Raw genomic sequence first — 24,708 nt, 5'->3', positions numbered from 1 at the left:
AAATACCCAGTTCACGACAGCGATTTTGTTCTGCTTTATATTCACCGCCTAGCGCGGTGAATATTTAACAATTATTCCTCAAGCCCGAATGGGCTCTGGGCTCTGAGTCAATAGCCCATGAGGCCGAAGTGCCTCATGGGCTATTGACTCAGAGGCCATGAGGGCGAGAGGAATAATTGTTTTAGTAAAATCTAACTAGTTGGTCAAAAATATCGAGAATAAAAAAATTTTAGCTACTTAAAGCTAGACTTTAATCCTTTTTTGCCGCCAAAAAGCCCGCGCTTTTCGCTACTAGGGGGCTATAACATATAACCTAGTAGTAGCTCAACCAATCAGAATGCAGCATTGATAATAGACCACTAGCTGGATTTTACTAAAACGTCATGGTCCGAGATAGCTAACCAATCATATTGCTTGAATCACCAAGTTCACTGAGTGTGTATTTAGTTCTAACGTGGGAAGTTCATAGCTACGTTTCTGTTGTTTGGCATTGATCTATTTTACACTGTTTCATTCAATCCTCTCTTCTTTTTTCTGTGTAAAATATATTTATCTAGTCTCCTGATAAACTACAATCAAGGACACCTTACTTGGGTCACACTGCCATGGTTTTCTCCCTTCTAATATTGTTTAGTCATGGTTTTCTGGTGGATTTGTCCGATTTCGAGGCCAACATTGCCCAACATTGAAAGGGTAAGGGAAAAGGACATCGAGCACAGCCAGTCCTTGTAGATAAGTTGTATTTCGCTGTAATACAAATTCTTTCATCACAACTTTGGGTTCATTCTGACAGCACCTGAACTGTTTACGTAAAACAAAGAAACGAGCAACAACAAAACAAACAGTACAACTCGACTTGATTTTGTTGTTGTTGCTGTTGTTGTCCCTGTATATAACCTATATATGCCTAGATGGATTGCCCTCTGTTTTCTTCCGTTGACTAGATAAATAATCCTCCCCTTTGTCATACTTTTCGTGGCGATGAGATCTTTGTTATTTTCTGCTGTTGAAAAAAATGGCAGCGCATGCTTCTAATACATGTATCATGACCCCCATCATATATTATCACATCTCTGCCTCTGGACAATTAGCCTGCAGAAACAACCGCCTCACGCGATCCCAGGAGACATAAGCACATGAGTTATGTTTCGTCTTTGGTTCATGACTGGTTTGTTTCTTCCGTTTCATAGTCACTCCCCTATTAGTAACTGCGTTACTGCTGTTACGGCTGTTACTTCATTTATTTGAACTCGTGCTCGTCTAGTCCCGCTGCGTCTTTCAAGTTTGGAAGAGATTTGTTGAAGCCATCTTTCCCAAAGAGGAAGAAACTAACAATGGTACCTTTTCCCTGAAAATAACAATTCTTGTTTATAACCAAAGGAATGAAGGCAACACTGATCAAACGCTCTCAAAAACTAGTTATTTAATTAGCTAACGGATTATTAGATGAACGACACAAACAACGTTCTTTTCCTTAAAAAAGAGGGTATTAAGGCGAATGAAAATATAATTTTCTGATAGTTTTGCGAGGGTTTTCACTATTAAACGATGTCGGTTAGATAGGAGCGAACTGGAACGTAGGCTGTAAGGGGGTTGTGTAAGAGAGGGCCTTTAAGACGAATTTCTTTTCTACAGTTAAAAATGGACGACGCAGATTATGAGCAAGAAAACAATGAAAAAACCCATTGCTGACGAAATTCGAAGAAAGTGGAGAAAAATGGACAGCGTCCAATTCCTTTTTTAATAGCACAGCGGCATTTATCTATTTTAGAACAAATAGTGAAATAGTCAACTGTATGTTGAGTTAGACTGTTCCAAAGTGGTTGTAGTCCTTATCACCCTTTTTGACTTTTTTTGTCGGGGAGAGGTATGCGGAAGAGAATCTTTGTCTTATACGGAATGTGTGATAGCAGCAACTGTAGGGGCAGGACTTGGAAGGTCACAAGTCTCAACAAGCAGTCTGGGGTGGTAGACAAAGACCATGTACCATGGAAAAGTCCCGTGATTACCTTTAAAGTGACTGGGCCTCTTTCCTCCAAGTGGAATCCTCCAAGCGTGTCTAGGACTGCTTTGCATTCTGGACTAACATGAATTCGAAGTGCTGTAAAATGAATTAAAATAAGACTAAATAAAGTGATATGTATATTCTAAGCACTGAATATTAATGCCAGGAAAGCTGAAAGAAAATAGGCACTCTTTCCACGGAGTCTTTCTATTATCCATGCCCTTTCATAATTTTTGGGCTAGGTTTCGCGCAGACGCCTCCCATATGAAGAAAAGATTATGAGACGTCTGCGTGCAGGCTAATTTGGCAAGTATATGATCAAACGCGGCTTTACGGACACTCGTTTAGAAAAGATACCTCATAAGTAGGTTGAGCGTGATCGTCTGGGACGATCATGCTCATCCTACTTGTGAAATGACTTCTTACTTCAAATCTTTTACAAGACATCTTGTTATATATACGGACAGTTTTCTCAGTGGGAAAAGACCCTTCGTCTGAATGAGTTTGGATCGTCCAACACGTTCTATCCGCCTGCTTCAGACTAATTGAAAGCCTGAGAAGATAGTCTCCGCGAAGGCGTCAACTTCACATGCGACGAATAAAATTAATAAATTAAAAATTTGTACGAATGAATACTTAACTTCGTGCGGGAGAAAATTTATTGAAATTGCTTTTTGGTCTCGGATTCAATTGATTGGTTTGATGCGTCCTAAGTTCGACCTCTGACAACCCAACAGACGATCGGCTTAAATTAATTTAGGCCTAGGCCAAACGTCGAACTATTCATGAGACGAACCAAACTTAGTGAGTTAATTTCATAAAAAGTGCGACATCTGGCTCAGTTAAGTTCATCTGGATGGATTTGGATCTTCCAACACGTTTTAGTCGTCTACTTCTGAGGCGATCTAAACTGTTAATTTTTGATAATGTATATTTAGCCTCGTTCTGGAGAAAATATATTTAAACTGCTTTTTGGTCTGATTCAGTGTTTTTGGTTCGCGGTATCCTAAGTTCGATGTCTGACCCAACAGACGATTTGAACTTAATTTAGGTCGACCCAAATTAGAATTTGGTTCGTCTCATGAAAAGTTCGACGTTTGGCCTAGATCTCATGGGACTTTATCCTGACAACCCCTCATATACGAAAAGTTCCTCATACAGAGACTGCCTGTGGTCGTCTTTTTTTTAATCGTTATATTTTCTTTAACCGTTGTACGATTCTCTTGTTATAATTTATTATTTATTTTTGTCATTATCATTTTCTTTTAATTACTGCCATCATTTTGTAGTAAAACTGATTGCTCGATACAGCAGTTATTGATTTACTTACCAAGGCCAGAGGATTCCATCCTTGATGCGTAGTTAACAGTATCTCCAAACAAACAATAACGAGGCATTTTCAGTCCAACAACACCGGCCACACACGACCCTGCATGAAACATAAACGCTTTGAGGCTGAGATTGGTATAAAATTTAGATTTAAAAACAAACAACAAACAAACAACAACACTAAACATTAAAGTCATCGACGGTCTCGTCACCTGTGTGAATTCCAATCCTTAGTTGTACTTTTCTATTCTTCATGTGCGGAATAGTGAAGTCCTTTACACAGCTCAACAAGTTCAGCGCCATGAGGCCAATTTCCCCAGCATGCCTCTCTCCATTACGAACAGGGAGACCTGATACAACCATGTACGCGTCACCAATGGTCTCAACCTAACAGAAATTACAACCATAGAGATTAATGCCGCTGTCACTTGGAATGTGGCGGTGTGATCTTTTCAGGGTATTTTTAGTATATTTGATGTGGCCGATTTAAGGAACAAATAGTACTTCCCTAACACCTACCTTGTATACGTCATGATTGTCAATCACCTGGTCAAAACACGTGTAGAGCTCGTTGAGTAATGCAACAACCTGAAATAAAAGTTGCTGTGAGGTCGGTTACTGTGGTTAAGTGAAGTGTAACACTATCATAAATTTAACACATTTTACCTCAAATGGTGTACTCTGAGAGGCCATACTTGTGAACCCAACTATGTCACTGAAGAAAATAGTGACGCTTGAGAAGCTCTCGGCCTGAACTGGTTTTCCGGCCTTTAGTTCATCAGCGATTGGTCTGGTTAGTCAAAAGAGGAAACAGCCAGCTATCACAATTGGTACGCAATACACAGTAATACTACAAAGAATGCGTTTGATTCCCCATCAGCTCTCACTGATTTTTCCGTATAAAACTATAAATAACTAAGCTATAGCTAAAATGGTTCGCCTGCTTAATCAAGGCAGGATTGATATTATTTGAGCCATCAGCACTGCACGCAGACGTTGTATTTAAGGTTACAGAACTTACAGTACTTAATAGTTTTATTTTATTCTCGAGTTTTTCCCAAATTTTACTAGTGCGATTTATTGTGTAGTCCAGCCTTTTAGAGGAGTTTGCGTTCTCCAGTTCCACATATATCCGTTTCAAGACTAATATGCTGACGGTGGTACAAGTTTATTGCAGTTGAGTATGTTTGATTCATACTAGACGATTCCTGTCGATTGCTTATCGTAAGAATATCCCATCCGACAAGGCTGTGCCATGTACATTAGTCTTTAAAAAGACACTGTTGTACTCCGTGCTATTAAGATTATTAATGATATATTTTTTCTCCTTTTGAAATCTCCTGGAGAAACAGGGTTGTCGCACTTACTTAGGTAACATTTTGTAAAGAAGCTCTTCCGTTTTCGCTTTTTCAATCTCTAACTGCTGAGTTCTTTCTTCAACCAGTTCTTCCAACTGATCGGTGTATTTTTCCATCATTTGAAGCATATTATCCACAATGTCTGTGTTCCTAAAACAACACAACTCATGTCAGAGTAGCCAGAAATTAACATTTAAAGAGATCATTTTGATTGTAGTCTTTCCTGACAGATTTTCTCAAGAGAGAATAAATATGATTTTCTATGAAACGAAACAACTTCTATGACTGTGCGTTGGGCCACGGTGGTGGAAAGCAGGGCCCAAAATAAATGATCAAGTCAAATTATAGTCATAAGGACTGAGCTCAGATCCTTGATCCTGCTTTTTCTGACTCTAACTGACGACTGTAGAATCGTTTTCGTTATATACCACAATAATGCAAGAGGTTAATTGGAAATCAAACCGACTTATTTAGTTTGAGAGCGACCACTCGGCATCTTAATTCGAGTTGTAATTTTCTACACAGCTTTTGTACTTATCTTTATTATACAGAAAAACACGATGACGTTTTCGTTTTTTGAAAGTCAAAGTAAATTGTCATACCGTTGAGTCAAACTGAAGAATGAGTTTCTGTTAACGTTTTCTACTTTAAAAATGTATTTATTCTCGATATTTTTGACCAACTAGTTGGATTTTACCAAAACAATTATTCCTCTCGCCCTCATGGCCCCTGAGTCAATAGCCCATTCGGCCTTCGGTCTCATGGGCTATTGACTCAGCTGACTCAGAGCCCATTCTGGCTCGAGGAATTATTGTTAAATATGGGGCGACTGCCTAGATTTCATGTTGATACAAAGCACTCACTTGCTGTTATTCATTGCTCTCAAACTGGATTTGACTTCGTTGAATATGGGTCTTTTGGAGGGTTCATCATCCCAGCATTGATACATAAGCTGCAGATATCTTTGATCGCATCCATCGCTCTCTTTTGGTATGTCAGGTCTGAATGGAGGTGTAAGTCGTTTTCGTACCTTAACCACCACATCTAAATAGTAGAACACTTGTTATTTCAAAATAAGCTCTATTTAAGAGGGGAACACCAGATGTTATGTAGATATTTGGCCTAGTGACCTTATAACGGTTCAACTCACTTAAACTCAGTGACAGTATACCTCCCCTACTCTTTTCTAGCAATGTCATGGGTTCTTTTTCGTTCCCATCTAATTGATTTGTAAGGATGCATGAAGGAGACAAGACCAACAGCTTAACTTCACCAACAAAGGATGCGATCATCTAAACGGAGATTTGGCTTTCAGCACAGATAGCATGATGTAACCAGTGTTTTTAAGATCCCTCCCATACTGCGATTTTGTTAACTTATAAGTGCTATGTAGAGGAAACTTTGTTACTTCTTACAGCCCGAGCTCTTCATTCCTCAATCCAGCTTAGGTCTCAGTCAATTCACTTGGTTCTAGCGTTTGAAATTTAAGCCCTAGATCTATATATTTTCTTTGTGAAATGAATCATGACAAGGTAAAGATTGTTTCACTTACCCTAGGAGTGCTCAATGCATAAAATATATATGCCGAGAGAAATACAAATCCAAAGGATGAAATTAAAAGTTGTGACTCGGAGTTTCATCAGGCACTTAGCGATCATCAGACTCAAAGTTCTACATTACCAGACTTAACAGTTTTCAGTTTAAAGTTTAAAAAAATAAAATTCATGGACGGTTGAAACAGCGCGTTATGTGATTGGTTGCGAAGAACTTGTTTTCATGACGACACCATGATCACTTAATTCTTGAACTCATCCGCGCGAGTTACAAATTTTTATCCTTTGCATTTTTATTTTTCGTTTGCAGGGTATACTATAGTTACATGTGACTTGTCTCCCCATATTTGTATCTGTATTTTTAGTGCATTTTTTCGTAGTATGTTCTTGAGACATACAGTGACTGTAGGAAAAGAGCTATCCGTCTAAATTCTGTCTCAGTACCTTTAGGTTCTAAGTGATCCTGATAAGGCTCGTCACGAGTAAGAATCTCCCACAGTATTATCCCGTAACTGTACACATCGCCTGTTTGAGTCTTTTTAAAGCAATTTTTCCTGCTACCCGACTCTGGCAACAATTCTGGAGCAGTCCAAAAGAGATCTACCAAGAGAAAATATACATTTTTAACAAAGCCAATTCGATTGAACCATTATGGCTCTTGATTGAACTCAATGCGCACAATAAAGTGCAAAAACTGGTTTTATTACCCATACACGTGATCTTGAATGATGCTCCAGAAACAAGAAGAGTGGAGAGAATTACTGCATTACATTTATAGGAGAGTTAACAGGAACATTCAGCCCACAAACCCCAAAATTCTTCCCAAATTTAGCTTGATCTGATAAATTCAAATGTTGCGACTTTTATGACAGTTTATGTGATGCTTTTTTGCGACCTTTCTTGCCTGTCTTGCGATCTATTTCATAAGGCAAGATTTTCTCGTGACCTTATTACTAGAGGGATATCTGCAAATGTCCCCACTCCAAAATTGTAAGGCTCTTGCATGGATTACCGGGGGTAATCATTGTATATATGGTTTTAATTCCATTAGCCCGGTTATGATAAATGTAGAAATAGTCTCCATCTACCAATCAACCAAAATCACTTTCAAAAGGAAAGAGCCTACTAGCCTCTGTCATCATCCCTCGACTGTCGTCGATGCCACAGTTTTCTCGCCACTGAGTCTTACTGACCATTGCTCTGCGAAGTTCAGCATATGTTGAGCAGGTTCTCTCGTTTGTCTATGAAAATGCTAGAAATGACCTGGTCTTTGGCCCTAAGACAGTGGGCTGCAAAAACAAGCTTTCCTCTATGCCACGTACCAGTCGTGGAGATATATAAATGGAATTTATCCGATGATCTCGGATTTTGTAGCAACACAGGTCTTTCAAGTCATTAGTAACCTTGAGTACCTTATGTGACATCAAGGCAGTATTGCGTTACATTGATTCGAATGGCAACGTTGTCCACTTACCTCTGTAACTTGCATAGTCCCCAAAGTCTTCTTCCGGCTGATTAGCTTTGACCGAGTCCAAGCCAAAGTCAGCTATTTTGCAGGTCCAGCGACAGTCAATCAGGCAGTTAGAAGATCTCAGGTTACCATGAGCGGTGATTGGACTATTGTGTATTGCTAACATGCCCTGGAGAAATAAGCGTTTGACAATTGTATCATAGCCCTATCATACTCTAAAAAGTAATCGTTATTCGATAGTTCTAAATTCTTTTAAAGCTCTTGTACCTTAATGAACCCGAAACAAATCATGGCCGTTTCTTTTTTGAATAATTCAGTTCGCAACGTGCTTGAATGAAGGCATATAGAGCTTTTTCACTCACCTGGCTAGTATCTAAGCAAAATTATTGGAACAAAAGAAATTTTTTACGTAAGAAAAAGGTTTAATTTCCTCAGGACTGGTTTTGAAAACCAACATAGCCGCCGTTTCATTTTTTTGGGGCACGACTATAGCGGACGTGAGGTCATTGGAGAAAGTATTGGACCTTACCTTTGCGATATCGTTGGCAAAAGACATCCTGAACAACCAGTCAAGTTTAATATCATCATTTGCAAGAAGATCCTTAAATAAAACAAAGCAAAATATAGCTACCTATGTCTGTAAAATTATTAAACCCCCAACTATAGATTTCCCTTCATAGACTTCATAGCTGAGAAGAAATTTTGGTCAAAATGTTAGGACCAACAGCTTTTCAGTCGAACAAAAACGGATGGTTTACTAACTATCACAAACTCTGATTCAGTCCCTACTTCTAATCACTATCTTAAAACTTGTAAAAATGAGGCAGAAGCAGGCGACTACATTTCAGGGTGAGTTTTGTAAAAAAAAAAAAAATGGCATTTAGACACATGATAAGCGACTGTGAGTTTTAAAATCGGCTTTTTCCTCAAGCAGTGTGACTGATTTTGCCAGGTTTATAATAAATGATGACATTGTAGAATTGAATAAACTTAAATGAAAGTACGTCAGTCAACAGGATAATTTCATATGGCAGTTTAAAATGTACCTCTGGCTGATTTATTAACAGTCAGACGAAAACCAACGAATCCAAACATATCTTACTTTCCATTTAACTGCGGAAGGGGAAAGAAAATTTTGGCCTTGCTGTACTTGTCAAAAACAGATTCTAAGTTGTTTCCAAGAACCGACAAGTGTAATTGAAAAAGTTAAAATCGTGAATTTTGAAAAACTTGATGATAAAAGACGTTGTTGACTTGTTAACCTGAAGATTGCCTCTGCCGCAGAATTTGGACACAATGCATATATTTGGAGAAGCGGTACACATTCCAATGCATTGATTAACATTGTCGTGCAGTAAATCGCGGACCTAAAAAGAAGCAGAAAAAACGAAAGCATAAGATTATGAAATAATTTTGATTATTAACAAGCTGAAGGTATTAGCTTTGGAAAAAGAGGACTCTGTAATTAAGGTATCCATGTAGAAAAAAAGAGCTAGTGGCTTCAAAATGTTGAAAAAACCTCTTTTTGCTATCCACAAGGCGTCCGGCTGTGGCCCCTAATTTGACCTGTTACGGGATTAATTGTGAAGGTAATTAAATGTTTAAAAGAAGAAGGAGAGAGCGCCTTAGCACTTACTCCCATGCACCGGAGAAGTTCCAGACGGCAGCTCCGGTGCCCTCCCGTTGTTCTTTAAAACTTCACCCGTAAAAATTCCGTCTCGATTAGCTTCCCCTTCAGCCTTCAGCCTGCTGAAATTTTTATACGCGGGCAAACAAAGTTGACGAGAAATTAACTTTAATCGAAATAATTGTGATATTTTAAAGCCTTTTGATTCGGGTCATTATTTGAGCTTCAATCCTCTGTTATTCCAATTTGTTTTTAGTGGCTTTGACTGAGTCACTGGGTGAGGCTAGTGTTCTGTCTTAAAATCCGAGATTCTCAAGGGCTTTCTGTTAATCATAGATAACTAATAGAACACATTTATGATTTTACCTGCTTCATTTCCACGAAAACTTCCCTTTTCAGGTCCATGTGACTTTTTCGTAATCTATGTATTTCAACCAGTTCAGCCTGTAGGGCAATGAGAGATAATCATCAGTCACCAATACTGGAAGATTGTACAATTTACACACTTGGACTGTCTGCTGGTAATACCTTTTTCCATTGTTTTGGATTGCTCCTTCTAGAGCCAAAAGATCGAGCGTAGTGGTTCACTCGATCAACAGTACGAGACATTTCATAACAACGGGTCATCATTCTCCCCTGGCTGGGCGGTACTCAACAAATTTTTATACTGGGAGGCTCCCCCCCCGAGTTCCAGCCCCTTAACCTTTTTTATTATATGGAGGAGAGTGTTTTACTGGGAACTAAACCACTCGTAGATTCCATACGCCACTTCATCCGGGACCCGAGTGGCGTATTTTCCGTATGTCACCTTTGCGAGTGTCGTATCGTTCAATGACGTCACGATTCCCGCCTTTTGCTTTTGTTGAATTGGTTTCTCCATATAATAAAAAGAACATTACACGTTGGCTCGAAGATATGAATTTTATGTTCTCGTGGCAATATCTCACTCGTTCGCTTCGCTCACTCGTGAGATATTGTTCTTTCCACTCGAACATAAAATTCATATCTTCTCGCCACCGTGTAATATCCTCTATTTAAAAAATGGCACCCTTTTCACATACCTTGTTTAGAACTTTGCAGCCCTTTTAACTGCTGTAAATTCACTGTCATTTTAATAGGAATCAATTACAAAAACAGAACGTTTTCACTACTTTTTAATGTCATAAATTTCATCTCTTAGCCCTTTGGGCCCTTTCACAGACCCAAATGACAGATTTCCCTACCCTTTCATATACTTCTACGAGTAAAATCCCTACCCTTCCATATACCTACAGCCTGAAAAAGGTACCCCGTTGGGGCGGAGCCTCCTAGTATAGGCCATTATAGGGAGTACCCCCCTCCGAAGCATTCGTCCATTTGGGTAAGAGTCATCGACTAGTTTCTTTAATTATTTAAAATATAATAATTGACTTTTTCCACGATATTAATATATACAGAGTACAAAATGGTAGAAAAGTGTTAGCTACAAGTTCACGGGACAGTTAGGGAAATAATGTCGAGTCCCGGCTTTCCAATGGATGCCTTACATTCTTTCGGTTTTTACAGCTTCTTTCGTGAGCTGTGCCGCCTTTCCCTTTTGCTGATTTATTTGTACACTTTATTCGTGTCGTTTTATGACCAACAACAAGATCATCACCCCACAAGGCGGCTGCGGGATCAAAATTTGAATGCGCTAGGCTTAAATTTTACTAAAAGTAGCTATTACTGTCATCTGCTCTACTTTCACTTTTTTCTGGTCGCAGAAAGGTGGCTCTCCACGTCCGTTTTGTATGAAACTCTGCTTACAAAGCAGTACGTGCATGTGTTCTTTTATAGGTAAGAAGTTGATTTAAATTTAATATCAGCGAGACTGTCACAGCAATGCAATGTCATCTTCTAGTGAACATGAGTGAAAAACATATTCGACGTCACGTCTTCCTTAATGCGCAAACGCGAATAGTTTTGGGGATAAACAGTACGTGACTCATAGCGATGTATATTTCGCACTATCTATATTCTATATCGCACAATATTAGCGGAGCTCCCGCGCGCGAAGCGCGCAGTGGAGCCCCATTGCTAAGATAAATTGGTAACCTATGAGAACAAGAAAATATGGTTATGACGTAGCGTACGAACGCCGACCGTCCGTACACCCACTGCATGTAAGCCGAAGCCAAATGTTAGGTTATTTTTGGGGGAAAGCGTATGGCCACCCGCGTCTTGTGAAGTAGAGATAATTAAAGAGTCAATACAGACGAAAACGGAAAGCGGAAAATGTTTCTGTAACCGTGTTGTCTAAAGGGTTAAGCTTACATTAGTTGCCAAGCCTACAAATTTGGAATATAGAGAAAGAGAATTAATGACAGAGAAAAAGAGAAAGTAGGGCGAGAGGCCAGCAAGCTCAACGCCGGAGAAAAAGGGCCAGAGCGAGGGAAAGAAAACAAAGGAGACATTTTTTTTTGTTGGAGGAACAACATGAAATTTTGTAGCAGCGGTGAGAAAATGAGAAATGCTAGCGGCAACCAGGGTGAAAAGAGCAACGGTGAAAACAAAAAAAGAAAAAGAACACGTACGACGTTTAATTCCTCCATAAAACGTGTAACCAGGAAGTTTCTGGAAGTTTCACGTTGTAGTCGTGCAAAACAACGGCAGAGAAATGCCCAAAAAATAGTGTGCTGCACGTTTAAAGTTGCTTTTTTTGCTAATAGTCCATTTGCATGATGGCGTCATTTTACTACTATGACCAGGATCCTTCAGGGTTTTGCTTTCTTGTGCAAATTAGGGCTTTTGTTATGTAAACCTCACTGGGGCTACCAAATTTAAATATGAAAAGAAAACCCAAAATAATTCTGGTCGTAGTAGTAAAATGACGCCATCGTGCAAATGGCCTATTAGACCTATTGTTGTGGTTTCACCGTTCTCGTTGCCTTCGCCGCTTAGCATTACACGATTTTATATTTTGTTTGAACAAACTAAAAATATTATCGAGAGCTTCGCTTTTAGCCCTGGCTAAATCTATATATTAATTGAACATTTTGGGTATTTTCTTCTGTCCGTACTGGTCGAGACATACGGCAATAGTTTCTGAGAAGTTAATAAGCCATTTCCGAGTTGCCTAAAGCTTCTGTTTTAGGCAAGGCTCAGTGCGAAGGCATTGATATGAGAATGATTTTTTTGTCTCATGCAAATAAAACTCATTTTCATAAAGAAAGGTTTTGCGCACAACCTCGTTCGGAAATGACCACTTGCCACTTCATCCATTTGTTGTACTTGGCACCAGCTGCTACCTTACTCATATTCCCATACCTTGTATCGTCCAACGTTTGTGAGGTTAACCTGTATCTCGCCTCCAGATCCTATTTGACTAATAAAGGAACCGTTTGTTCTAACCTGGCAATAAAATACGAACAAAAAAACCCACGTTATCCACCGTTCTTTCTGGACTTGTTTGTGGGATTGAACTGGCCTTATCAAACTGCTATTAAAATATAGCTAAAACACTCGATGTCGCATCTTGGATTGAAAGCCACATGCATGGTCAGTTGCCATTGCAGATTACATACAAGATTAAAAAAGCAATAGTAAAATATTCCATTAAACAGAAAGCTCTTTTTAATAGGCTACTTCCGAGTTCCAAAAACTCTCACTTTCAAAATGAGGCAAAGTGCACAACCTTTCTTGCGGAAGTGAGTTTTATTTGCATGAGAATGAAAAATCACTTCCATATCAAAGGTTGAGCAACCTCGTTTTGATACAGCGGCCCGAGGGAACTCGGAAATGGACCAATGGCCGTTGGATTTTTTGTATAATGCTAGATTCAGAAAAACAGAATATTAATTATATACTATTTTTTATATTGTATACTTACTTTGCTTGACATTCGGCTTCCGGGTCTGCATAAAATAATATCCTTGTAATCGATTATCCATGAGGTGCTCATAAGTTCCCTTTCATGAACTCTTTTTCTAGAGATAAGCAAATTAAAATAAATAACAAAAAACTAACTTTAAAAGTATAATATAAGATTATTTAGATGCATATCAAAACCAAATCAAACTTTGCAAACAAGGCTAAGTGCAAAACCGTTCTTATGAAAATGAGTTTTATTTGTATGAGAATAAAAAAAGAAAAATATTTTCAAATCAATAGCTTCGCACTAAGCCTCGCTTCGAAACAGAGGCGTGGGACAACTCGGGAATAGCCTATCTGGGACCTGGTTTACAGAGTTATCCAGAGTTTTACTTACTTGTAAAAAAGAAAACCAATCACAAGGATGACAACCAGTAGCACTAGTAACAGGGTCAATAGCCACAAATAATTCGATTCTTCATTCACCCTTTCTGTTTTCAGGCAAAAAAGGAAAAAAGATAAAGCACAAATTTTTGATCGATTAACATACAAGAATTAACGATACCATAAATCAGATTTTGCCAAGTCTGCGAATAAAAAAGGCCTGGAATATTTAGGCTTTGTTCACACTCTACCAGATAGCTGTTTGGCCGGCACGAAAACCATACAGGATAGGGATTCTGCTCACACATGCGCAAAAACAGTGATTTTGGCGCAACTTCTGTAACCGAGCGAAGCTGCACTGAGCTGATCTCGAAAGTGGAACGTCACATATCAGTTAGGTTGAGTGTGTCACACTTTGGTGCAGCGTGAAAAGGTATTTTGACCGAAGCAGAAGTAAATAAGTAGGAGCAAGGACTGGAAACCACTGAGACGAAACCGAATTAAATATTCAGGGGTGTGAAAGGACTGTAAACCCTCTCGGCCCATCGTCTGTTGCGTATGAACGACTTGAGTCCCGTGCCGTCGCTGTTCATACCATACAGCGTAGCGTTTTGTGTCGACACTAGTGTGTTTCTGGGTGTTCCTGAAACTATTGTTGGTTCCCTCTTCGTTTGTGGTATGGGTATTGTTCAGTGTCTTTACAATCTTTGCATTACGTCATATGCTGATAGCACCCTTCCGCAACACCAAAAAATACCATATTTAGTTACTTGCAGTTACTTACCAGTCGGGGGAACAACACATTTCTCTCCATGGAATCCACATTTGGGTTCATCAAGAGGGACAGCTGTCGTTCCACCTGGCCACACCACTGATAAGGTGAAAATCTTAACACTCTCATTTTGCGGTTTCGTTTGATCAATCTCCACAATTGGAACCCAGCTGCCACCTTGTCTATTGCTAAATGCAAACACTGGAACGCGATTACCTTTAGCGTTGATTGCCACATCACCAGACACACCTGAAATGACATTGCAAATAGATAAAACTGATTTTTTGTTTTCACATTTTGGTTCTCTAACTGTTAGCTACGAATTGTAAACATCCTTTGTCCACATTGGTAGCACAGAGAAGGATGATATTACAGGAGGTTTTAAGTCACGCTATACTTGTAGTCTACTGCAGATTGTTCCTACAGCAAAATAAGCATGTTTTATTTTAGGTTTATCCGCAACGATTATTTTGGAAAGTTTTTATCGGCTCAATTCTTAATCTGAAAAGTGACAACTTGAATCTCGGGTCAAGTTGCCGTTGACCGCGTGAACGTTTTTCCTAAATCTCTATATTGTTTCAAATAAAGTATAACTCATCGTGGTTATCGATGCTCTCTTGTCGAGGAAAGTATCGCGTTGGAAATTACAGTGGGGCTCTCTCGCGCGCGAAGCGCTGGCCAGCGGAGCACCATGGGTAAGTAGAAAATTTGGTAATGACGTGCCCGTATACTGACCGCCTCCGACCGTCAGTCCGCACCACAGGTATACCATGGCAACCCAAATGCAACGCGAGATTATTTTGGCGGGAAATCGCATAGCCACCTGAGTCTTGTAAAGCAGAGACAATAAAGACAAAAACGAAAAGCGGAAATTGTTTCTGTATCCGTGTTGTCTGGAGTATTAAGCTTAGATTAATTGTCATGTCCACAAATTTGGAAATAGAGCAAGAGAAAGACAGAGAGAAAGAGAAAGTAGGCGGCAGGCCAGCGAAGCTTAACAAGGAAAAGGGCGACAGAGATCTATACACAGCGAGAGATAAACAACAAAGGAGACATTTTTTTGTTTGAAGAACAACATAATAATTCTTTAGCGGCGGTGAGGAAATAAGAAATGCTAGCGGCCACCAATGCAAGGTGAAAATGAGCGGCGGTGAAAAAAAATGAAAGAACACGTACGACATTTCCTCCATAAATCGTGTAACTAAGAACTTTCCGGAAGTTTCACGTTGTAGTCGTGCGAAACAACGACAAAGAAATGTACAAAAAAGTGTGCTGCACGTGCAAAGTTGCTTTTTTGCGAGTTTTTTGGCTACGGTCACATCTGGGCTACTAACTATAGTTAAGACGGGGATAACTATAGTTAGCTATTTCGGTATTGTGACCGCTTCTCTGTTCGCTCTAACTATAGTTAGAATATTTACTCCTCGGTGATCCAAAACAGTAAAGACTAACTATAGCTATACCCAAGCAGGGTTCCTGGGTTAGTCTTGAGTGTCAAACAAACAACCAATCAGAATGTGACACCTCTTTTCGCACGTGCGAGATGAGCATATATAAATATGAAAAATAAAAACCAAGCGTGAAGCGAGGGGGAAAACAAAAACAACGAACATAAAATTTACATTACATTAGCTAATTAGAGCTAACTGTTGTTAACTGTGTGGTGTGACCGCAATGTCGACCGAAAGCAGTAACCACAGTTAGATATGGCATCACGTAACTTGACACTAACTTAAGTTAAACTTTAGTTACGTCGTAGATGTGACCGCAGCCATTATCATCGAAAAATAACTTCAATCCTTAAAAATTGATAAAATGCAAAATTTCATGTTAGCATACATGTATGCGTTCCTCACTTTTGTTTCAGGACACTTAGCCTGGAGAAAAAGTGATAAAGTTCTTCGATGAGTTTGACTGTCTCGACAAGATAAGCATTTGAAGAAGTGGCTTCTTTAGGTTAGCTACTGCAAACATATTGATGAAGTTAAGCAGAAACAGGCACACTACATCAACAGAGTGGCGTTCCCATACAATACCTGTAAATAGTACTTCTGCGTTGCTTATGTTGGAAATGATTGCCAAACCATCAGTCTTGTTACCTCCACGACTAACAGACCGATTAAGACCGATTGCGTACAGTGATATGGCATCGTGGAGATAGGCGGCAAACTCGAAGGTCTGTATGAAAATGAGAGCGCAACTTAACTTGGTGTACTGATAAAGAACCTCTTATCTTCGGGGTACTGGTATAAATAATTTGCTCTAATTTACTTAAGTTTTGTTTGATAGACGTCCAGTAACTTAGCACAGCAAAGCCTTTAGTTATTGTAATCTCAGAAGTCGTTTAACGAGAGTAATGATTTCATGCATCCAAAATAACGAGAATAATAACCAGTATCTACTTTTAAAATTACAAACTCCACGTTATTACTGCAGCTAGTATCTAAGGTAATAGAAATTCACATATTTTTTATGAGAAGTATTTCTTGCATGTGCAAGGTTGGCTTCAATTTCTTCAGTTAAGCCGAAAAAAGCTTCATAGAAAAAGATACAGTCATTTCTTTCTAAGACGGAGGCCACTAGCATGAGGTGACTCTATTAGAAAGATATCCACTGCAAGGAAATTGACCGATAATCGGTAGGAGGAGAAAGGGCATCCGTTTTAGTAGGGTGTACTTCTTATAGAAGTGTCCATAAAGAGAGAGTCGCATTTCAGTGCTTTTCACTGATCACTCTAGCAATCGTTACATACTTACAACAGACGTACGTGATACGTTATTGGCCTTCATCTTTTCACTTAGTTGCCGTGAGAAGTTTGTAAATCTCTCTCCATGTGGTCCTTTAACAGACAGGTTGACAATCCCGTCAAACAGAGCCTGGAACTCTGTCATATTCCTCCCTCCTACCCATGGTTCGGTTTGCCAACTGTTTTGTATTTCGAAATCGAGCGTTAAGAAGGCATATTCTCCATTCATCATTCCCAATTCACTGGCTGCTACAAGAAGTCTCGCTACTTCGTTGTTAAAAGCGAGAAGAAAGACGACTGAAACAAATATAAGTAAAATTTAAAAGACCCTGCTGTAAAACATAACATATTTGTAGCACCTCAAGGAAAGGAACAAACTACTAAAACGGGATTTAATGTAGAATCTCTCCCTTGGTCAGTCGGACGGGATTTCCTACGGACAGACGCCATGCTAATGTAAACATTCAGGGGGTATGAACAATCTGCTTGTATAAACGGGTACAAAGGAATTTAAAGCACAAACTCAGTCCGGAGGGCCAAGTCAAGTGGCTTACCAAAACTTCATTTTTTTTCGCTCAGTTGGTAATCTATATTTAGGTCTACACTAGCCGTGTTGGTATTAAGGTCTAAGTTGTATTTGTACTTTACTCGATTTTTCTGTAGCTATTTTCCGTTTTTCATAATTACCATATATTTTTGTAAGCAGACAAAATAGGAGTATTTCATTACTCTTTAAAGCTTCCGAGCCGCTTTCTGGAATCGAGGTTGCGATTGCATAATGGTATACCATTGTATTAATAGCATATTGTGGGCATCCTCCAAATTTTGTCAGCACTAACTGGTTCATTTAACAATTATTCCTCGAGCCCAAATGGGCTCTCAGTCAATAGCCCATGGGGCCGAAGGCCAAATGGGCTATTGACTCAGAGGCCATGAGGGCAAGAGGAATAATTGTTTTAGTAAAATTCAACTAGTTGGTCAGAAATATCGAGACAAAACAACTTTAGCTAGTTAAAGTTAGACTTTAAACCTTTTTGCCGCCGAAAACCCGGCGCCTTACGCTACTTGTAGGCTATAACATATAGCCTAGTAGTAGCTCAACCAATCAGAACGCAGCATTGATAATAGACCACTAGTTGGATTTTACTAAAAAGAAATAGCCGGGAGATTAAAAGGGAATACATCAAGAAATTGAGTAATTTCAATTTTCAGTGCGATATTGTTTAAATTATTTTGGTACAAGGTTTTTGTCCACTGAAAATTAATATTACTCAATTTCCTGATGGATTCTATCTTAAGGCCAATCAGGATCGGCGAAATATTTTGAACTAATACAAACAGTAACGTAGGATAAAAAGTAAGGCAAGGCTAGATACTTTGTCCACTAAGGCAATCTGTGAATTATAATTGCAAGTTGGTGGGTTGAAAATTTAGTTTCATTGCAGAGTGATCGACAGGGAGTTCCTTACCACCCTAAGCGTCAAAAAGGAAACGGAGAAATAGAGATCCATTCCTTGATCCATTGAAGTTTGCGGTGAATTTGGACTGGCTCGTGTGCTCATAAATTTAAACTCGATTATGTATGTGGAAACACTTTGAAAAAACATGTTCAATGATGCAGAGCCTTTCGTATTTCGTATCCGTATTTCCAGACAACTTTTCAGTCCTTTACGGATCCTGAAAAATACAAATAACACCCACCTCTTGCTTTATCTTTGATTTGACTCAGAAATGTCGTGTAGGAAAAAGAAGAACTAGGTACATAGAATCCACTGAATGGGAGACTGACGTTATTTCTTTGAAAGAGCTCTGTTAGGGAAATAGCCAGTGGTGACCATACATTATCCTCTGTGCCAATGATAGCAGCGCGCGTCCAGTTGTAGAAGTCCATTGTGTGATAGAGTATATCGGGTGTCTGATGACTGTAAGTTCGACTGAACGGTTGGGTCCTAGCAAACGCTGCGTAGTTGAGCCGATCACTTAACTCTATCGATGAACACGAGTAGGATATCATGGGTTTATTCCAATAGGACGTTAGTAATGCCGCTGGCAAACAAGCTTCAGAGCAAGCAGGTCCGATAAACGCATCTACGTAGCTCAATTCATACGTTCGTCCAACTGCAGTTTTCTTGGAACATCCACCGTCCGTGATGGCATACGTTATGTTCCAGTCTTGTGATAGTATATTTTGGGTATAAACATCTTGAATAGCAGGCTCTATAGAGAGTTCTAAAGCTTTTCCAAGTCCTTGAAACTGCCCTGATAATGAAAACGGCAACAGGACGCCTACCTGAACTGTTTCCGAGGCGACTAAGTGAATAAACACAAAGGCTAGGAATATCCGTGTGTATAGCAGGAGCATCCCTGATGTGATTGGGTCACCTATGTGAGAAAAAAAATTCAATTCTTTTTAAGGGTGCATTTCCACCGGCTAGAAATTTCATCCACACGGATCCGTTCAATATTTTCACTCTGTTCACACAGCACAGACGAACCAGATTAATTTTCAGCTTTTTCGGAGGTTTTACCATCTCTGCACAAGCATAGCGCTTCTTTAGCAAATCCAAAATGGCGTCTCTTAGCTGAGTTACCACGTATTCATGCAACCAAGTCATGATGTTCACACTACGGCGAGTCGCCGGTGAACTTTCCTACTTTACTGTATAAAACTGACTAGATCTCAATTTCGGCGTTCAATTTCTGCTCGTTTAACGACGTTCTTTGTGAACGGAACAACTAAAGGCACTAACTTTCAACTTGCTGAAAATTGTCGTATGGTACCGTATGAACTTTTCAATGCACACAGCTAATTCGAGTGAGCTTGTCACAGGAAAGTGTAAAACTATAAAACTGTGTATGCGAAAATAACAAAAGGTATCATGGGATAGAAGTATAGTTGATAATGATAGTTCAGTCTTAGTTCACAGTTGGAATGACCTTTTCTGCGTTGAATAAATATATAGCAGAAACTAAGATAGAAGTTGGAAGGCCAACAATGTTCCTTTGAGATATCACAGGTGAAATATTTTTTTCTGATCCGCGAGATTGATTGATCTTCTTATAATAACCTTTTCCCGTATTCATCGATGCGTTCGGGAAAAAGAAAAGTTTAAATTTCCAGGAGGGTTTGTCATGGTTCCTTTAAAGGGAGATTAATTTCAATCTACTTAGTGATGTTTGTTTTCGATCGTGAGTAGAGGTATATGAGGGGTTCTACGCAGTGGTGGAGGTAGTGGAGTTGACGTCAAAATAGCTCAGGGGATTAAAATGATGAGATCATCATCTAAAAATAGAAAGGTATCCTGTATAACAATCTAGGGTGTTGACGTCATGAAAAAACGATGAGATCATCATCAAAAGTAGTCATTTAAGGCAATTGGTGCGATGACATCATCAGCTAAAATTAGAAAGGGTTTTTTGACATGATCAGCTTTTTTTATAGTCTATGACATCATTATTTATTTTTATCTTTTTAAGACCATATAAATGGAGGTTATTATTATTATTAATTATTATTGTAATACCGTATTGCATTACAACTGCATTACTTTACAAGAAACAAATAAAAGATAATGTGTTTAAAAATAAAAAATGAAAAGAACATATATGCATGCAAGTAAGAACTGAATATAAAATTGCTCACCAATATAAAGTTCTAAACAGCTAAGTCTTAATATGCGCCTTAAAAGTGTTCACGTTAGTATTCGCACGAAGTTCCTTTGGAAGAGAGTTCCAGAGCGTTGGCGCTGCTAACATAAAAGCTCTATCACCTAACGTCTTCGATCGAACAGCTGGCATAGAAAGTAAAATACTACCTGAAGATCTAAGGTTATATATGGACGATTTAAATGTAAGTAAATCGCATAAATATTTAGGAGCAAGGCCGTGAACTGCTTTGAACGTAATAAGTAGTATCTTAAATTGCATCCGGGCTTTAACAGGAAGCCAATGGAGACCACGAAGAAGGGTCGAGATGTGGCAAAACCTAGGGGCATTACAAACTAGCCTGGCTGAGGCATTCAAAACTCTCTGCAATTTGTTAAGCTGGTAGTTGGGCAGCCCATACAAAAGACTGTTACAATAATTAACACGAGATGTAATAAATGCACGGACAAGCATTTCCGTTGATTCTCAAAACAAATACTTGCGAATGCTTTGATATTATGCAAATGGTAAAAGGCAATACCACATAACTTACTAATATGAGTTGACGTACGTAGTGAGCTGCTCATCAAACCATGAGCCTAGGTTTCTAGCTACTGTTACAGGACAAACATCAGTCGACCAAACCCTAATGCAATTGATGTTATTCTTGGCCAGCTGCTGCTTAGTACCTATAATTAAAAATTCTGTTTTATCATCGTTTAACATAAGATTATCTGAAAAGATTGTCCTAATGTCACTGATACAGTAGTCATGGACTTGATGGCAAAATCAGCATCCGCAGATCGATTGGCGCTGGATGATACATACAACTGTGTATCGTCCGCGTAGCAGTGAACTTGTGGGGGGTGGCGTTCAACGATCTGAAACAGTTTGCGCGTGTAAGGGGCCCAAACATGATCCTTGAGGAACACCTTGGTTTAACGGAAACTGATCAGGGAGACTACCATTTACAGAGACACGCTGGAACCGGTCAGATAGATACGATTTAAACCAGGCAAGCGCATTGTCAGTTATTCCCAAATCACACTCAAGACGACCAATCAGCTTGTCATGATGTATAGTGTCAAAAGCTGCACTGAAATCTAATAATACGAGTAAGGTGACATGTTGCTCTCCATAGACATCAAAATATCCTTCTTAACTTTAAGTAAGGCTGTCTCCGTGCTGTGTTGCTGTTTATACGCCGATTGAAACTGAGAATGTAAATTGTTGGCAGTCAGATGCTCCATAAACTGCTCAGCCCCAGCCCTCTCCGATAATTTAGAAATATAAGAGAGGTTACCGACTGGACGGAAATTTTTGAACGCAAAGTCCAAACCAGGCTTCTTGAGAGATGGTAACACAAGCGCCTCTTTCCAGGCCTCAGCGAATCGACCGGTGTCAAAAGAGAGGTTGATCAGCTTAGTCTTATTCAGTCTTTCATAAGATTAAAGCTTATAATCGCTATCGTATGATCGCAGCTACTACTCAAATGAAGTAACTGCAACTCGGATCAACAATTTCTAAGCTGAAAAACTCAATTATGATCCTTTGACCGTGGAGAAATGGGAATGATCGTTTTTTTTTCTGATGGGCAGAATTGTCTTAAAATTTTATTACAGCTTTCTGATAATTATGTTGTCAAATGCGCGTGAATTTTTCAACCGAAAGACGATAAAAATGTGTGAAAAAGGTAGATTGCTTTATAAGCCACAGTCCTTAAGTTACCCATTTATCTCACAAGTACTCAAAGTAATTACAACAAATCCCAACATCAAAATATCAAAATGAAGGTCGCAGTGATTACTTAGTTGGCCACAATTTTCAGTCGCATTCCTTACAAAACAGACACAGCCGCTTTTATATCCTGATAACAGCGTTGAATTCAGAAAAACTCACCCCTTAGCTTTTGGCCACGTGCACCTGATCGGTTTACAGTTCATTAAACACTATAATTATGCGCAAATGCTTGCATGGCCACTGATCCTGATCTGCATTTGCATATGAACTCTACATGTGGAGAAAGCTCATGGGACAACCAATATAACAATGGTTGGCTTACGTTCTAAGAAATGATCAATTTAATCACGCGACTTATGAATGCTTGCTAATAACCATTTAGACACACTTCTTGAGAGATAAAAATTAAATGAACTTTATTGCCCTTGATGGTAAATCGGATACAGAAAGAGTAATATAAACAACTGTATTTCAAATAAAAAAAGCCGATCAGTCCTCATCTTGATACCTGGAATATTTATAAGGTTCAGCTCTATATCTTTGACGTCGAGTTTGTTTTCTCTGTTTTTGAGAGACGTTATCATCTAAGTAATTGACAAAGTGAATGCAGCGCCTTTCTCGCTTGGGTCCTTGCGATGGAGTTTCTATTGTAGGAGGGGGAGTTAGGATGGAAGGATTTGATATCAATGGAGTGGACCTTAATGTCGTGGGTTTTGGCAAGATGCTTGGTTGATTTAGCTTCGAAGTTGTGTTGAAGGGGTTCAGTGGTGTAGTGGACGCTTTTGATGTTGAAGAATCCTGTTTGCTTATTTGTTCTGGAAAGGTACTGTTTATTTCTTCACGTTCTATCGCATCTGGGTGTCGAACTGTTGGCGTATTCATCTGTTGTTTGAAACTCAGGTATCTGTCTTGCAACTGAAAGTACCGCTTTGCTTTTTCATCATTACTGAGATCAGTGCGAGAGAGAATATCAACCATTCTATCTTGTACCTCTTCCATTGCAGGAAGCAGCGGATCAGCCGATAGATTTTGATGTTTCAGATACCGTAAGAGTTCTTTTGAAAAATTGCCTTGCATTTCCGCTTGACTAAACCTTTCTTCACTGGATAGTACATTTGTCCGCAGTCTACAGTTATCTGGTGTAGTTGTCTTCAAATCTACCAGAAGATAACCGAAGGGTCTTTTGATTGCTTCTTCGTACTGCTTTATTAGTCTGTCCGGGATACATTTGCTTGGCCAATGTCACAATTATATTTGCAATTTATCTCTCGGGTTCTTAAAAAGTATTAAGTAATGACTGTTTAAACTTATGCTTCGACTATCCTTTTCTTGATAAAACAAATTCTGTACGATATAAATTACACTCAAGTTGCGATGATGAGAACCCCTAGTAAAAAGGTTTACAATGCTCTTGTCTTTGCTGGCATCAATCGTTTGATCGTCAAGCACGATTAAGTTCCGCTTGCTCACATCGAAAAAGGTGTCATCTTCTAAAGCTGGGGGAATGCCTTTGACAAATTCTATTTGGGTTATGGTGCTGAGAATTTCCAGATAAGCAGGCTGCCATTGTGAATAACATCAAACAATCCTCTCCGGTGGAAGTTGAATGGCTTGTGAAGATTGTTGTAATAGAGACTGAACCCAGAATGTCTTCCCTGATCCGGTCATCCCAGAGACGGCAGAGGTGAAAGGATGTTGAAATCGAAACTGCAGACATTTTTGTCTAAAAGTTGGCATTGTTTGAACTTGAGTTAAACTAACACTGCTGTGCTTAGAATTCATATGTCTCTGCATACTATCTTTCTTGCTAGGTTTTTTGGCTTAGGGAACAGGTCCAACTCATATCGTCTACTTGGAAGCTGATTACAACACCACCACCACGTACATATTGTTTCACTGCCACCAGTGCCACCGTTTTTCCCTTGTTTTACCTCCGCCACCACCATCACCACCACATATATATTGCTTTACTGCCACCACCGCCGCTACCACCGCCGCTACCACCACATTTTTATTGTTTCGCTACCGCCGCGACCGCCACAGTTCTGTTGTTTCCCTACTGCCACCACCACCACATTTCTAGTCTTTCACTGCCACCACAACCATTACACCTCTATTAATAATAGAAGATAAAATATTGAAATAATCCCATTATGCAGTAATGTCTTGTGTTGTGAAGAACATCTTTGGCTTTCTTAAACTGTTGGCTGACTGTCCTTCTCACCAGCGTCATTTTCTCTTAAGGACTGC

The 24,708-nt window shown here is 39.3% G+C and overlaps 1 protein-coding gene across 1 annotated transcript; it reads right to left on the bottom strand.

The window, feature by feature from the left end:
• Positions 1-448: 448 nt before the first annotated feature.
• On the bottom strand, positions 449-19,450 carry LOC140939118 (atrial natriuretic peptide receptor 1-like). Its single transcript, XM_073388678.1, has 19 exons — positions 18,775-19,450; positions 17,084-17,370; positions 16,364-16,505; positions 14,340-14,576; positions 13,569-13,662; positions 13,191-13,287; positions 9,710-9,787; positions 8,979-9,083; positions 8,246-8,317; positions 7,720-7,885; positions 6,690-6,845; positions 5,556-5,736; positions 4,702-4,842; positions 4,001-4,124; positions 3,854-3,922; positions 3,547-3,721; positions 3,336-3,434; positions 2,010-2,101; positions 449-1,348 (listed from the first exon to the last, which is right to left on the bottom strand). Exons 1-19 carry the CDS (start codon positions 19,433-19,435, stop codon positions 1,241-1,243), a joined length of 3,084 nt encoding a protein of 1,027 aa, XP_073244779.1. The 5' UTR covers positions 19,436-19,450; the 3' UTR covers positions 449-1,240.
• Positions 19,451-24,708: the final 5,258 nt, after the last annotated feature.

Source organism: Porites lutea, chromosome 5 (assembly GCF_958299795.1).
Source record: "Porites lutea chromosome 5, jaPorLute2.1, whole genome shotgun sequence".
Lineage (NCBI taxonomy): Eukaryota > Metazoa > Cnidaria > Anthozoa > Scleractinia > Poritidae > Porites > Porites lutea.
The sequence above is the reverse complement of the archived record's forward strand: the minus strand, read 5'-3'. Positions and strand labels throughout refer to the sequence as shown.